Below are 16,177 nucleotides of genomic sequence, written 5' to 3'. Positions count from 1 at the left end.
ACTTTATATAAGGATGAACGTGAATGACCAAATATATATTTTTATATTTCTTATAAATTACAGTATTGCATCAACTCTTTCTCCCTTTCTTCCTCTTTCTTTCTTTCTTTCTTTCTTTCTTTCTTTCTTTCTTTCTTTCTTTCTCTCTCTCTCTCTCTCTCTCCCCCACCCCTTCCTGTTCCTTCCTTCCTCCCTCTCTCTCTGCCCTCCCTCCCTCCCTCCCACACTTCCTTCATTCCTTTCTTTCTTCCTCCTGTCTTTCCTTCCTTCCGTCCCTCTCCCTTTCTTTCTGTGTCTTTCTCTTTCTTAATGATGTTTGCTCAGGTTTTCCTATAAGTGTTTTTCATAAACAATTGGTATGTTTTGTAAATAACCTTCAAATGACAAATGTCTATTACTTACATAACTATCTTCTAACAGCTAGCTGCTAGAATTTTAAAGCCAGATTAGGGGTAGTATGTACTAAATGAACTAATGCTTCCCTCTATTTTCCTTAACTCATATTTTCCCTTCAGTTGTATTACCTCATTGATGACCTACCTTCCATTCTCAGTTACCATTGATTGTGAGACTGGTGTATAATGCTGATTTAATAACACTCTTTAAATACCAAGAGAAACACCATCTCACTAAAATACATATCAATTTAAAGACAATTCCTCATTTTATAAATGTTAAATCAAGAAGAAAACTGTTTCTTTTAATCAAATATACCACCCTTAGCTTTTTACATATTTTTGTAAGGCAACGCAAATTCTTTGAAGTAGGGGACAAAATTAATTCTGTAAAGAATCCTATAGTTAGTTATTTCAGTCTCTGAAGAGAAGAGTAGCCTTAGTAGGCAGTTGTGTGTGTTTTGGAGGAGATAAATTACCAAGTTGGGATTCTTTAGTACATAATGAAGAGTTGATTTATTCTAAAAATATCTTTTACATAAAGGCACATAATCACCACATTGCCATGTTCAAACAATAGGGTTTATATCCTGGCGATAAGAGGGAGGGGACTCTGGGCTTCACCTATTGCTTTGCTCTGGCTTTGGAAAAGAAGATGATTTTCTACTCACTGGACCCTTCGGTGATGTTGCTGGTAAATGAACTTTCCCCTGCTGAGCTGCATCTTTTGCCATCTTTGAATTGCTGCCTCCTTCTGGCCCACTGGTCTATTGCTTCTTCTTGGGAACCATCACTGGCCCTTGTACCTCTTGGAGCCAATTCCTGGGATAACTTGCGGATGCTATTTATTTCCAGATTCCAATCTAAATTAAACCACATGAAGTATGAGACAATATTTCAAGACAGATTTTCAAATATCCCAGTCTGTGTAACAGAATCACTGTAGACTAGAACTAGAATAATTCATTTAACTCTTTCATGATTCACTTTTTAAACTTGTATTACTTAAAAACAAAACCAAAAAACCATACAGATTGAAGGCAGAGGATCACCATGCATTACCTCAGTTGGGTTCAATTCAATTGATAATCCTCGGGTACCAGCAATATTCCTGATATTATATTAGTTATTCTGGAAGAGCAAAGTTCACATAAACTGATAATTATGCCCCCTGAATTCTCAAAAAGAAGATATTACCTGAATTAGTTAAATTACAAAATATGATAATAAGTCTACTATTGTACTCAAATCGTTTATGGTTTAACTTCTATTAGTCACAAGAATGTAAATTTCATGATACTTTTCTTGCTGCATATGTTGGTTTAAAATAAGGAACAGGGGAAAAAAATGAATGAGGCTTTGATCATTTTATATTTGAATAAATAACTTGAAATACTTTACATAATTCCAAACTGCTGCCTTCTGTCATCATAAGCTGTGTATTGATTAGAAGCAAGAAAATTACAAATAAATTAATTGCAGTAAAATCAGACTGTAAGTAAACAAGTAACAAAGTAAAATAAAATGAAACCAAAAATAGCAAAGCATATAACACGTACTAAGTAATTCCATAGGCTGGAATTGGTTAAGATTTTACTTATTTTTATTTTTTGATACTATGTGAAAGGCAAGCAACATCAATTTAAAAAGAGGCCAAATATCAACCTATATTTTTATTCTATCCTTTTTTAAAAAAAATATTTATTTTGAGGCAGAGAGAGAGAGTGAGCACGAGTGGAAGGGAAGCAGAGAGTAAAGGGGAGGGAGAATCCCAAGCAGACTCCACGCTGTCAGTGTAGAGCCCAACACAGGGCCCACTCTCATGAACTTTGAGATGGTGACCTGAGCCAAAATCAAGAGTAGGAAGCTTAACTGGCTGAGTCACCCAGATGCCCCTATTTTTATTCTATTCTAAGGAGCAAATGAGTTTTAAAATTCGGTCTTTGTAAATTAAAATCTGATTTATCAGTATCAAAATTTGTACTTAGAACTATTTAATAAATGGGATATATCCATGAATAAGTGATTTTCTTTTATTCATTCATTCATGTTTATTTAGTTTTGAGAGAGAGAGAGAGAGAGAGAGAGAGAGAGAAAGACAGAGAGTGAGCAGGGGAGGGGCAGAGAGAGGGAGACACAGAATCCCAAGCAGGCTCCAGGCTCTGAGGTGTTAGCACAGAGTCTGATGTGGGGCTCAAACTCACAAACCATGAGATCATGACTTGAGCCAAAGTCAGATGCTTAACTGATTGAGCTGCCTAGGTGCCCCAATTTTCTTTATTTTATATATAATTATTAATGATCCATTTGATCCATAACAATTTAAATTTCACTTGTCTGGGAGAAGTGGGAAGTAGGAAGAGCCATTATCTTTTTTTTTTTTTATTTATTTTTTTTATTTTTTAATATATGAAATTTACTGTCAAATTGGTTTCCATACAACACCCAGTGCTCATCCCAAAAGGTGCCCTCCTCAATACCCATCACCCACCCTGCCCTCCCTCCCACCCCCCATCAACCCTCAATTTGTTCTCAGTTTTTAACAGTCTCTTATGCTTTGGCTCTCTCCCACTCTAACCTCTTTTTTTTTTTTTTTTCCTTCCCCTCCCCCATGGGTTTCTGTTATGTTTCTCAGGATCCACATAAGAGTGAAACCATATGGTATCTGTCTTTCTCTGTATGGCTTATTTCACTTAGCATCACACTCTCCAGTTCCATCCATGTTGCTACAAAAGGCCATATTTCATTTTTTCTCATTGCCACGTAGTATTCCATTGTGTATATAAACCACAATTTCTTTATCCATTCATCAGTTGATGGACATTTAGGCTGGAAGAGCCATTATCTAATACCTCTAATTTTCTATAACTCTGCTGTTGACCCCTATCTCTTCCCTAAAGAAGAGAAGGGGAACTTCCCTAAGAAGTTAGAGGGGACAGAAAAATTACATTCATTTTATATTTACTATTGATTTTCTATATATTAATTTCCACCCTTACTGGAGCTACAGCTATGCACAAGATTACTTTTTGCCTTCTGAATTTTACACAGTGGTGGACTTTTAAAGATGCTCTGGCTATTGTCTCCAATGGTTGCTCTAGTTCCATTTGTTGAGATTTAGAGTCCAGGTCGACTCTGAAGGCATCATGAGATGAGGAGGGGAATTTTCTATATTTGAAAGCAATTCTTTTCTGAAATTGCTGGAGAAAAAAAAAAGAAGTTCTATGAGCCTAGGAAACTGTGTGTAATAGAAGTATGGCCCTGTGATATCATGGGGAAAGTTTTCCTCTAACATTTTCTTAGGTACCTAAATGAAAAGAAAGTGTGTGCCCTACAGTATGTTTTGAAGTGTCATTTGAGAACCACTGTAATGCCCGCTGAGTGCAAAGCATCGCTCCCGTTGTCCTGCTTGGTGTCTGTAGAATCTCAGGTTTGCAAAACTATTAGAAGGTAATTTGGTCTAATCATCCTCTAGATGCTTAAAACACTTCTATGAGATTTCTACCAAGTAGTTATTCATTCTAAGCCTGAACACTTCCCATACTCAAATTTATTACCTGTTTACTCCCTGAATCAGCATAATCCTTAAATATTTCAAGCAGATAGAAAGTTTTACTTGGTGAATTGAATCTATATCTCAGTGACCTTCATTCACATATAAGCTTCTTCCTCGTTCCATGAGTATCACTTGTTTACTGAGCCTTTCTAGGAATAAGTCAGTGTGCTTGGGGCTGGAACGAAGACACTCAAGTATCTTGAAGGACTCTATTAAAATACACACCATCACTCTGTAGGAACAATATGTTAACCCATTAAAAGACACACTAATGTTTTATCAAACATGAGTTTAAAAATAGAAAGCTGTTACTTTGGAAGCCAAAGGGTGGTCTACCAACTGAGATAGAGACCAAGGAGAGGAAGATGGTCAGCTGGGAGAAGCCCTGCTGGAAGAAGGCACAGGCATTGAGGCTGGACCCTGGATCTTGGGCCCTGGATTTGCTCATCTACTGAGAAATGCTGAAATGGGTGCCAGTGTGGTAAGTTCCCAGTTTCACTAAAAGTTAGCTTGTTGGAAATTATCCCAAAGTTTGCATTCTGCTACAAGAAAAGGAGTATTTTCTTTATTAATCTTTTTATCTCTAGAGCTTGGCATGGACCTTGGAACCACAAACTTTCTCAGAGCTCCATACTCTATACCATTTGCCTTGGTGTTAGCTTCTAGGATCACTCTTTCCTTGCAACACAGCAAGTTAAACTATCTTAAACATACATGTAAGTTTTATGTCATATGTAAAGGGCTATTTAATTGTAAATATTTCTATGCCATGTAAAATGTCATTTAATCCTTCTCATTCTCTCCTTGTTATTCTCTCAGAGTACCCTAATTTTTGTTTCTTCATTAAAATATATTATGATATAGAATTTTGGTTCTTTGGCAGAGTTCTTAAAGATACATTTCAGTCCATTTACCACTGAAGAAATGAGGTCCTGAGAAACTTCTTTACCCAAGAATGTATAGACTTGACTTGGCAGAGGAAGAACCCAGAATTTAGTTTTAAGAGTTTCAGACTGATACGCTTTCCTTTATATCACTGTTTTTTTTTTGTTTTTGTTTTTGTTTTTTTTTATACCTTCCACCATCTACCCATCCCCACCTGCTCTCTTCTGTCTAGTTCAGAGATCATAGACTGTTTAGTCTATACTTTGTCTTAAAAAGTCTTATGGTATAGAGATTCATATATATACATACATATGTATATATATGTGTATATATGTATATATATGAATATACATATATATAAATTCAAAACTAACTAAATATTTATAAAATATTATAAATATATTTATTATAAATAAAAAAGTTCAGATCTCCAGCTCTCTTGAAAACCCAAAAGACCTTGCTGTACTGGACCTGTATTCTCATTCCCTCAGGATAGAGCTCCCTCTAGGTCACCAACACTCCATTATTTCTCACATGGCCTGCTTTACTCATTTACATGATCTTCCTGGCTCCTGTAAGCAGTCCAGATTGTGACAGCTAATCTAGGTAATTCGCAAGCACACACACAGATGGGAGGAAGGAACTACATAATACAGATCTTCTTCGACTTATGATAGGGTTCTGCCCTGATAAATTCATTGTAAACTGAAAATGTCGTAAGTCCGAACTGCATTTAATGCACCCAACCTACTGAATATCACAGGTTAGCCCAATTTACTGTAGGTGTGCTCAGAATACTCAGCCTACAGTTGGGCAAAGTCCCCTCACACAAAACCTCTTTTATAACTAATGAACAAGATTACCTCTTGCCTTCTTGTTTGAATATCTCACATAATTTATTGAATACCATACTGAAAATAATAGAATGGCTGTATGGGTTCAGAATGGCTTTAACCTTGTGACCATGTGTCTGCTGGGAGCTGCGGCTGCCACTGCCCAGCGTCAAGAGAGAGTGTGGTGCCACAAAGTACTAGTTGGGAAAAGATCAAATTCAAAATTTGAAGTACAGTTTCTACTAAACATATATACCTTCTGTACCATCCTTAAATTGAAAATTTTACATTGAACTACTGTGAGTCAGGGACTGTCTGTATTATAGTCAGCACTCATGGTAGGCATTCTTAATCTGAGGTATGTGGATAGAATCTGAGGAGTTCGAGGACCCTTCTGAAAAGTTAGGCATCAGTTTATGCCTATGTCAAATTTATAATTTTCTAGTGAAACAGTATAAACATGTTCTGGTTCCTCAAAGCAATCCACACCCTGAAAACATTATAAAATCCTGGCCTGAAGTATCAATAGTATAATAACAACAATATTGAATAAAGTATAAAAATAACGCTCTAGGAGAGTCAAGTCCGTGCAAAAATTTATAGATTTAACTGTCCTTTAATACAAACATTTAAATTTCTGAAGCATTTCCCTATTTTTTGTTTGTTTTTGTATGTGAAAATAGAGTTTTGCACAAGGAAACGTGATGTGAGTTCCTTGAATTCTTTCGTTCAGCAAATATACATGGAGTGCCTACTCTACAGGACAGGCACTGTTCTGGTGTTGTGGATACAGCAATGATCAGCACAGAAAAAAAAAAATCCATGCCCTCATGACTACATTCTTGTGGGAGAAGACAGAACAAATAAACTAGTAAAATACATGGTATATTAAAAGGTGGGGTTACCTAGGTGGCTCAGTCGGTTAAGCATCAACTTTAGCTCAGGTCATGATCTTGGGGTTCATGGGTTCCAATCCTGCATCTGGCTCTCTGCTGGTAGTGCAGAGCCTGCTTTAGATCTTCTCTCTCTGTCTCTCTGCCCCTTCCCTGTGCTCTCTCTCAAAATAAATAAACATTAAAAAAAAGAAGGTGAAAGTAGTGTGTATAAAGTAAAACAGAAGAGGGATAGATTACACCTGGGCTGGAATGGACAATGCTCCAATTGCAGTTTTCTTTCTTTTTTAGTTTTTGCACATTAAAATTTTTTTTTTACTTATTTTTGAGACAGACAGACAGAGACAGAGAGAGAGAGAGAGAGACCAAGCAGGGGAGGGACAGACAGAGAGGGAGACACAGAATCCGAAGCAGGCTCCAGGCTCTGAGCTGTCAGCACAGCCCAACATGGGGCTTGAACTGATGAATCGCGAGATCATAACCTGAGCCAAAGTCTGATGCTTAACCGACTGGGCCCCTCAGGCGCCCCTCCAACTGCAGTCTTAGGTTGAGTGGTGTGAGAAGGCCTCACTGAGAACTAAGAAGGTACCATGTCAAAAACTTCAAGGGATGAGAATGAACAATGTAGGCAAATGGGGGAAGAGTGGTCTAGGTAGTGGGAGCAGTCCAAGCAAAGGATGTATTGTAGGATCTTGCCTGGCAGGTTCTAGCAACTCAAGGAAGTCAATGTGGCTGCAACAGAATGATCCAGGGGAAGAGGAGTAAAGGGGCAAAAGGGAGAGTTGTAGGAGCACCTTTTGATGAACCACAGTAACAGGGAACTGGTAGCTGCAATTGTTCACCAAATGAGACAAAGTCTCATTGAAGTACAGCATCAGCTCTGGGGGAATTACAGCTTGAATTATTAACTTACAAGGAAATAGGCCTTGTTGGGGGAGGCAGTCCAGGGAGGAGAATGACCATGGGGGAAGGAGAGCCAGCCTGGGAGGGAGATTTATTCACATGAGCAACACATCTGTTCTGGGAGACACAGGGGCTCTTATTTCAGGTCTGCCTCTTGCTGACTCAAATAATTATGGACTGAAGAAAACATTGGGGTTAATGCCATTGATCCTGTTATCTGGGGGTATATTGGCGCTGGGAAGCAGTCTCTGTGACTGATGGATCTTTGCTTTAGGGTGTTCATATTAAGCAGGTGACTGTACAGCATTTGTGTTGTTTTAGGACATTTATCCTCTATACAGTAAATTCATGTTTTATACCAATGCTTACATAACTATGCTTTCTGTATTTTATTTCTACTTCTAAATTGTATTAATTCTATTTAAAAATTAGGGATGGAACAACAAAGAAGAGATAGTTTCATCATTCCAAGTCTCATTTCTGGACATATCAGGCATGTTACTGGAGGTTTGGAAGGAAGTTTTTGCTTGTTCAAGATGTATTTTAATATATAATGTGGAATAATGCTAACATAGAATATAAAATATTTTTGGCCTATTGAGGAAAAACAACAAGGGCCTTCTGTGAAGTGACCAAAATGATAGAATGTCGACCCAAGATTGAAAGCAGACAGGGCAGTATTATGTACTTAGAAAAGAGCTTCTATCTTAGCCCTCTTGAGGTCTGGAGAACTGCTGGGTTCTATCAATGTTTTGAGCAGGGTCAACCAATGCACAAGGGAGGACAGAGGTCTGCTTGAGGTCTGACACCCCATAGATAGCTCAATCAGGATTAGCCATGGCCGTTTCTGGTTTTTGTCCTTTGCTTTGATTACTATTCCACATGGCCTCCTGAAATATGTATACCATCCTTCTGCAACGCCACAGCAAAGTTTAAGAACACATTTCATCAAAAACATATTCTTTCTATTATAAATATGCTTAGTTTGCAAGAAGGAAAGAAATGGTAGATTATTTAAGACTGGCAAAAGGCTAACGTTTCCTACAAAATTGATTTGGCAATACATCAAACTTTTAAAGAGAAATTGATTTTTTAAAAACTTTATATTAAACCGCAGCCTGGGTGATTTTGTTATGCACTATTTATGGGTGGGGTAGGTGATAATGTAAGGAAGCAGGGTGATATATGCTTGCCCATATTCATCTAATTCTAAGATACTCAATATATCTTTAGCAATAAAGCAAAAATCCCAAGCAATAAAAAAAGCCCTCACGTTAAGACTTTCCAAAGCTCAAACATGGAAAAACAATGAAAGTTAAAGATTCTATATAGCCACTGTACCTGTCAAGGCTTTCTGCTTCTGAGGCGACAGCAATATGTCTATTTGGTGATAGTAAGTTTCCTTTGGGTCATTTTTATCTCCTTCAGAATCTGGCTTTGTTGATGCAATCCTTTGGTACTCTGCTGGCTCCTCTTTAAAACTGGTTAGTCCGAGGCCTTTGTCATCTTGGTTGCCATATTGGTCTGCATCATTGGTCAGTGTCTTCTCAATAAACAGATTATCTGCAGCACATTCTGTGCAGTTGAACTCAGTGGTGTTCGGCAAATCCATTTGGAAACAGACTTCATTGTGGTTCTCATCTGATAGGTCTTCAAAATCTCTATGGCATGCATTCTTTACCACTGGCATTATTTCGAATTTGTCTTTTTCACCATTTCCCAGAGAGCTGGGTGAGTCTTTAGGATTTTTTATTCCCATGGGACAATTAGAATAAACCGTGCCTCCTTTATCATTATGAATAATTAATCTTTGCTCTAATTCATCAGTTATTAAGGTCATGACTAGCTCTGTTGTTTTGCTGGGCACTGCTATCTCTGGATGACCTGTCTGGGATTTTGTTTGACTCCATTCCACAGTGCTATGGCTGTTCCTGTTGAGTGGGCTGCTGGCAGAGAGGCTGGTGGAGGATTCAGGACTGAGAGTTGGACATCGTGTACTCCTCATTTCCAGTAGTTGCTGTGCGTTTGTACGAGAGTCACTATGTAAAGCGGCCTTGTTAAAGTCTCTGTCAGTCATATCAATATGCTCTTCCTCACAGGTTTTCAAAAGTTCAGCACAACGATTAAAAGAAAATGTATCCCCAGGGACTTCTTTCACTTCTGATTGTCTGGTGGCCCAGTGGGATGGGCTGAATGAGGTGGAAGGCTTCAGAACATTTTGACTGGAAGGCAAAGATAAAGAACTTGATTCCTCACAACAATCTGCAGTTGGAATTTTGCTGCCTTTGCAGTAAGTGCTGGCTGCTTTTTCTCTTACCACTTGCCTGCTCAGAGAAGATGAAGAACAGGGGTCAGAATCTTTGCCATCTTGAACTGGGAAGATGTCAGTAATGGCACTTGGCAAATAATTTATTCCTTCTGGGCTTTGCCGTGTACATGAGTCTGATGTGATATTTTCTGGTATATCGAAGACGAGTTTGCTCTCTCTATCCACATCCTTCAGATCCTCAAAAGGCATGCTACTTAAGTCTGTATCACTTAAACTTGTTGTCTTTAGGGTACCTTGTGAAATAGGAGGAATGTTTTTGAGAAGAGTCTCAGCCTTAGAGAAATTTTTCTTGTTGAGGATGTTCTGACCAATTTTAAAGTCCTTCTGCTGAGACATGACAGATTCTACCTCACAGTCATCTAAAACTGACGATAGTGAGTCAGGGTTAGTCTTCTCCCTCTCAGGGGTTGAGCACAGAAACTCCACCTCTCTATCAACATTCTTCTCCTTCTGGACGGCACACACAATAGGAGGAGAGACATGAAAACAGTCTGAACTCTGATGCTTGTTCTCAAGCTTCCACTTTTCAGGGCACCTGATATCAGACTGTAGAGAAGACCTGGAACATTCTTCAGTAGTGTGATCGGAGGAAATGTTTCTGTATTTAGCTCTTTTTCCCCTTCTTTTAGGATAAGCTATATTAATTAATATATTCTGTTTCTTACTCATATATTTAACTTTAACTTCTTTTCCTACAATGCTTACTTTTAGTGAAGGTCTCCCTTTTCTGGCAACTTCTCCTTCAGATTCAGATGGCACCTCAGGTTTTAGTTCTTCTACTAACATATTCCTGTATATAGAAGAGCAGCTTCTAGAAGTATAGTATCTCTGACTGTGTCTGGAAAAGTAATGCTGATGACATTTTGGACATCTCCTTTTTGTTGGGAACTGCATTCCTGTTTTACAGAAAAATCTATTCTTTATTTCTACTTGCACACTGAAAGCCCCACATTTCACTTCTGTAATAATTTTGCCTTTTGCTGGTTTAAAGTCTTCTACTGTGTTTGGGAAATCCTGCAGTATGATTTTTTCTGATAATGATTCTTGACAGTCTTTAAACATGGCCACTGACAACACTTTGTCTCGTTGATGAGAAATTGATGATGGAGGATCATCATTCTCCTTCTCCCTACTTATTTTGCTGTCAGATGAAAGTTGTTTATTATCTTTAGGGAGGAAAAGTGAATTCTGTTTTCCATTCACAGAAGCAGATGTATGCTCATCTCCATTTTCCTTAGATTTCCCTAACGCCCTAATCTGATGAAACATGGCTTCTGGGGTGTCTCCTTTGACTTCCTTTTCAAGAACTTTTATATTTTTTTGGTATACCTGATTAGCAGGTTGAGGTTCACCTAAACAAGAAGAAAAAAAAAGGAATAAAGAAAGAAGAAAAATATTTTCTGTGTCCTTTTGAAGAGCAGATGGGATGCAAATTCTTGGGTACAATTCCATGCATATTCTTTGTAATTTGAGTAACATTTTTCATTCATTTCTAGTATGCAAAGATATTTTCCACAAAAATTCATTTCTAATAAATATCTCCTTTTAAATCAATTATCTTAGAATACAGAATATTGCTAGGTAGTTCTAGGAAATAAGAATGTAATTAAAGTTTATTCTAAAACAGAGACTTCCAGGGGTGCCTGGGTGGCTCAGTCAGTTGGAAGACAGACTTCAGCTCAGCTCGTGATCTCACGGTTCATTTCATGAGTTCGAGCCCTGGTTTAGGCTCTGTGCTGACAACTCAGAGCCTGGAGCCTGTTTTGGATTCTGTGTCTCCCTCTCTCTCTGCCCCTCCCCCACTCATCCTTTGTCTTTCTCCCAGAAATAAACAAACATTAAAAAAAAAAATTAAAACAGAGACTTCCAAAATGGGTGAAATGAAAATTTCAGAGCAAACTTACGCAAATAAATTTTGAGACTTCTTGATAAAGAGTAAGTTACCATGTTCAAGTATTTGAACATGGCATTATAATGCTACAGGCTAAATCAAGCTTGATCTAATTTGAGAAGGTACAACAAATAAAGAGATCCAAGTATGGGTTATAAACAGCCTTTTAAACAGGTCTGATAGTTACCTTTGCCCAGGGTAGGATTTTTGTTTTTTTTAATAGGACAGAGAAGGTATCCTAGTATTGTCAGATACTATCATTTTCCAGGAAAAGAACTAGAGTCTGGATTTATTATATTGTGAAATCTCCTAATTTCTAAGGATGGTCTCACATTTTAAAAAACCCTCTATAGATGGAGGCTAATATATTTAGGGATCAGCTTTGGCCCTAGAACTGCCAGCTGGCAACCTTTACTCTCTACTTTATAATTTTAGGATGTTTTGCTTAAAAAATTTGTGAACCTGAGCTTGAGGTAGCAGATCTTAGGTAAAAAACAGTGAACATGGGTGTGGGAGGGAGGGGAGGGTGGGTGATGGGTATTGAGGAGGGCACCTGTTGGGATGAGCACTGGGTGTTGTATGGAAACCAATTTGACAATAAATTTCATATTAAAAAAATAAAAATAAAATGTATACTTTTTAACTCTTAAACAGTGAACAAAACGCAAAGATCTCATATCTTTTAAACTACATCTGAAAGAGAGTATTGGGAAAGGAAAAGAAAGAATGGGCAACAAATAGATAGTGATGTCATGGAAATCTATGAACCAGGTCTCCACAGAGATAATTTTAATAAGGTGATTAAGCTAAAAGTTGGAAAAGATTATAATTATTATTTTTTTAATGTTTATTCATTTTTGAGAGAGAGAGGCAGAACATGAGCTGGGGAAGGGTAGAGAGAGAGAGGGAGATGGAGAATCTGAAGCAGGCTCCAGGTTCTTTGCTGACACAGGGTTCGAACTCACTAACTGTGAGATCATGACCTGAGCTGATGTCAGACATTTAACCGACTGAGCCACCCAGGCGGCCCTCTAATGATTTAAAATGCTTTCTCAATTTGGCTATGAAGCTATGATTTTATATCTACCTACATATTTTAGTAAAGATATTTATAAAAATATTTACATAAAGAGTAAAAAATTACCATTAATGAGAAAAAGAGTAACATCCTACCAAAGTTTGGCTAGAGGGGGCATAGAAGTTTGGGGTGCAGAAATAGAATTGCTGTTTCAGAATCAAATAAAGATCTGTAGGTTTAGGAATCACAACTTTCCAACTTTAGGTTCTTAAACACGCTGGGGTTCCACTGAGTTACCATTTGCCTCTCTTCTAGTCTGAGGGAATGACTTTTCTCAAGGCACGTACTGAAACAGTTCCCAGTGGTCTGCTTACAATCTGAGAGCTGTAATGCAGAAATCATGGAAGAAAAGACGTGGAAACATGTCTCTCTAAAGCCTATTTATAATACACCATGTATACTATAGCAATTTATATACTAGTGGACTGCCTTCCAAAACTATAGATTACAATTTATTCTTAAAATAACACCCTCACGCCAAGAACAGTTCAGTTTATAGCCCTTTTCAATTTTATAATTTTACAGTTTATAGCCTCTTTCAACTGACTGTAGTTCAATTTCGATGAGTAGCAAGACAGAACTGAGATAGTTATATAATAATCCACTGATAACAGATTCTAAGAATAGCATTCTTCATATTCTTTGTCTGAATATTTTTACTTAAATTTTTATTCATAATATATGCCATTAATAATGAATGCAGATGTTTATACATAACAACCGATCAAACTTCTAAATCATTTTATTACACTTCTATGCATTTGTCTTCCTACTTTTATAGACATTTTGTGATACACAAAATACGTGGCTGGGTTCATTTTATATATACTTATAAAACCAATGAATTAGACTTACATACTGTGGGATTCAGGATTTTCCATTTTTTATAGGTTTTTCTTCTTTTCCTCTTCATTTTGGGGAGCTGAGCATCTTCAGCTTTCACTGTCCTTTAAAAGCATAAAATGCAAAGTTATTTTCTACTCAGAATTAGGTTTAGTAAAATTCCTGACTAACAACTCATTTGCCAGCTTGAAACATAATATCATTTTCGGGTATCCAATAGTGTTCTCCTTCAAATATATTTTATTACTATAATTATATTTTCTATCCTGTTTAATTCTACTTAACGAATTTTCATCTATGCCAACTATTTAGAGTCCATTATTATATACCACGTGAATATTCAAACATATATATTTTTTTAATGTTTATTTATTTTTGAGACAGAGAGAGACAGAGCATGAATGGGGGAGGGGCAGAGAGAGAGGGAGACACAGAATCGGAAGCAGGCTCCAGGCTCTGAGCCGTCAGCCCAGAGCCTGACGCGGGGCTCGAACTCACGAACTGCGAGATCGTGACCTGAGCCGAAGTCGGTCTCTCCAACCGACTGAGCCACCCACGCGCCCCAAACATATATTTCTTCATATGTGTAGATATTTAGGATGTAAGTTATAAAATTATATTCTGCTTAATTGATTATTTTTATACTCCAACTTTTCTTAGCCTAATAGAAATATCTATTTTTTGTGAAGTTGACCTAAATTTATTATCATCATATTTGTAGCCCTGCTAAATTAAGTAGGGTAGGGAGATTGTTTGCCACCATTACATTATCTCCATATACCCTATATTTAAATAAAAGATTAGATACACATTCTATAGTCTCTGTAGAAGAATGAATTATTTGTAGAAGATAAAATTAATTCTGTACCTTTCTTGTGGAACAAGTGGTATTTTCCCTGTTGCTGATGTCTTAATAAAAAGTATTAGGGAAGATACTTGGGAGAGACACAGCCTATAACTTCCCCACTATTACCTCAGTAGTTATCTGCCTGTGCTTAGAGCTAAGCCTGATTCAGTTGCTTTCCTTTTAGAGGATTAAACTGTCTGCAGAGATGTGAAGAGAAATAGCTTCACTCTAAAGCAGTTTGTTTTGCGTGTATTAGGTAGACTGTGCCTTTGGACACCTCAGCAGAACAGCTCAACTTTATCTGTTTTACAGGTAACTCAAAAAAAAAAAAAAAAGGAGGGGGCTGTTTTGTGACCAGTTTTGGCAAAATTTATTTAAATTCTTCTTAACTCATCTCTCTCCTCAAAATCCCCTATATCATTGTATGTGATGATTTCAAATCACTTTTCCTCTAGAAACTCTCAAAATCTCGTAATTTTCTGAAAATTCTTTTTCCTGAGGCAACCTTTTTTATACAGAGCCATTGACACTCTTTTTGGCGTGTTCCAATTATCCTTTCTATTCTCTCCCCCAATAGGCACAATTAAGTTCCTATGGCTGACTAAGCAAGTAATAATCCTTTATTCTTAGAGGACCAACATGGGGGTTGGGTGGGGGAGAGGATTACAAACATGTAATTAATATCTTTATTTTTTTTTTATCCCTGTCTTATACATAAAGCGTTTTCTAATCTAAAAAAAAAATGCTTCAAAAGCACTTGACTGGGTTATTGATTATTTCTCTTTGGTCCCATATAGTTTGAACAGCGAAATGTAGGCAGCTGCACTGTGTTTAGTAGAGAGTACTCTGGGCTTTGACTCAGAAGATCTTGGTTGTGGTCTGGCTCTGCTGTTTACTCAGGGCAGATCATGCAATTTCTGTGAGGCTGTTTCCTTTGCCTCTGAGATGGAAATGGTAGCAAATTTCACCTTACAGAATTGTCTTGAAGAAACAGCTGAAATGTGTGATAAATGGTTCCAGTCAAACTTCATCATTCTTAACTTTATATTGGAGAATATATACATATCTGTTAGACACACCCATTTGTATTGAGCACCTGACATTGGGAGAATATCTGTCACATCCGAGCTGCACATGAATGCTTAGATAAAGCTGATCAAACCATAAACTCTTTTTGAGCCAGAATATCTAAATGTTCAAGATCATCACATTCAAAATTCTCATTTTGCAGGGGAGAAACTGATACTCAGAGAATCCTTGTTTCCTGTATCACACTAATAGTGGCAATTGAAGACTAGAACCCAGGCTGTTGGGACTTAGGCTAACTCTGTCTTTGAGCAGATATACAAGGTATATAGATGCCCTGAGATTGCTTCTGATCATACAGAGCAAATTTTATAATTAGTTTGCACTTTACCTCAGAGCATGACAACTTTGATCCAGGAAATTAAATGTACTGCTGAATATTGAATATTCAGGCACAGTGCCTGACACAATAGGCACCTAATAAATATGTATGACCAAGTGAATTAGATGGATAGCTCAGTTTGTATCAAATTGTGTTTTAATGATGTCTTCTTATATTTCTGAATGTATTCTTTCCTTTTACTGTGTATTAATTTGTTGATCATTAATAAAAGTCTATTTTAAGAAGACCTTTTTTTTAAAGTTTACTTATTGATTTTGAGAGACAGAGAGAGCATGCACGTGCAAGCTTGCATGGA

The 16,177-nt window shown here is 37.3% G+C and overlaps 1 protein-coding gene across 2 annotated transcripts in view; it reads right to left on the bottom strand.

The window, feature by feature from the left end:
• Positions 1–16,177, bottom strand: part of LOC132681113 (uncharacterized) — a 123,268-nt gene that overhangs the window by 96,386 nt on the left and 10,705 nt on the right. For both annotated transcript variants that reach the window (XM_060635250.2, XM_078447637.1), the window contains exons 2-4: positions 13,619–13,710; positions 8,807–11,146; positions 1,067–1,258 (exon numbers count right to left, since the gene is read on the bottom strand). In XM_060635250.2, coding sequence (XP_060491233.1) covers positions 1,067–1,258; positions 8,807–11,146; positions 13,619–13,710 — 2,624 coding nt within the window. The remainder of the gene's footprint in view (positions 1–1,066; positions 1,259–8,806; positions 11,147–13,618; positions 13,711–16,177) is intronic.

The sequence above is a fragment of the Panthera onca genome, chromosome A1 (genome assembly GCF_046562875.1).
Source record: "Panthera onca isolate mPanOnc1 chromosome A1, mPanOnc1 haplotype 2, whole genome shotgun sequence".
Taxonomy (NCBI): domain Eukaryota; kingdom Metazoa; phylum Chordata; class Mammalia; order Carnivora; family Felidae; genus Panthera; species Panthera onca.
This window is presented reverse-complemented; position numbering and strand designations above follow the sequence as displayed.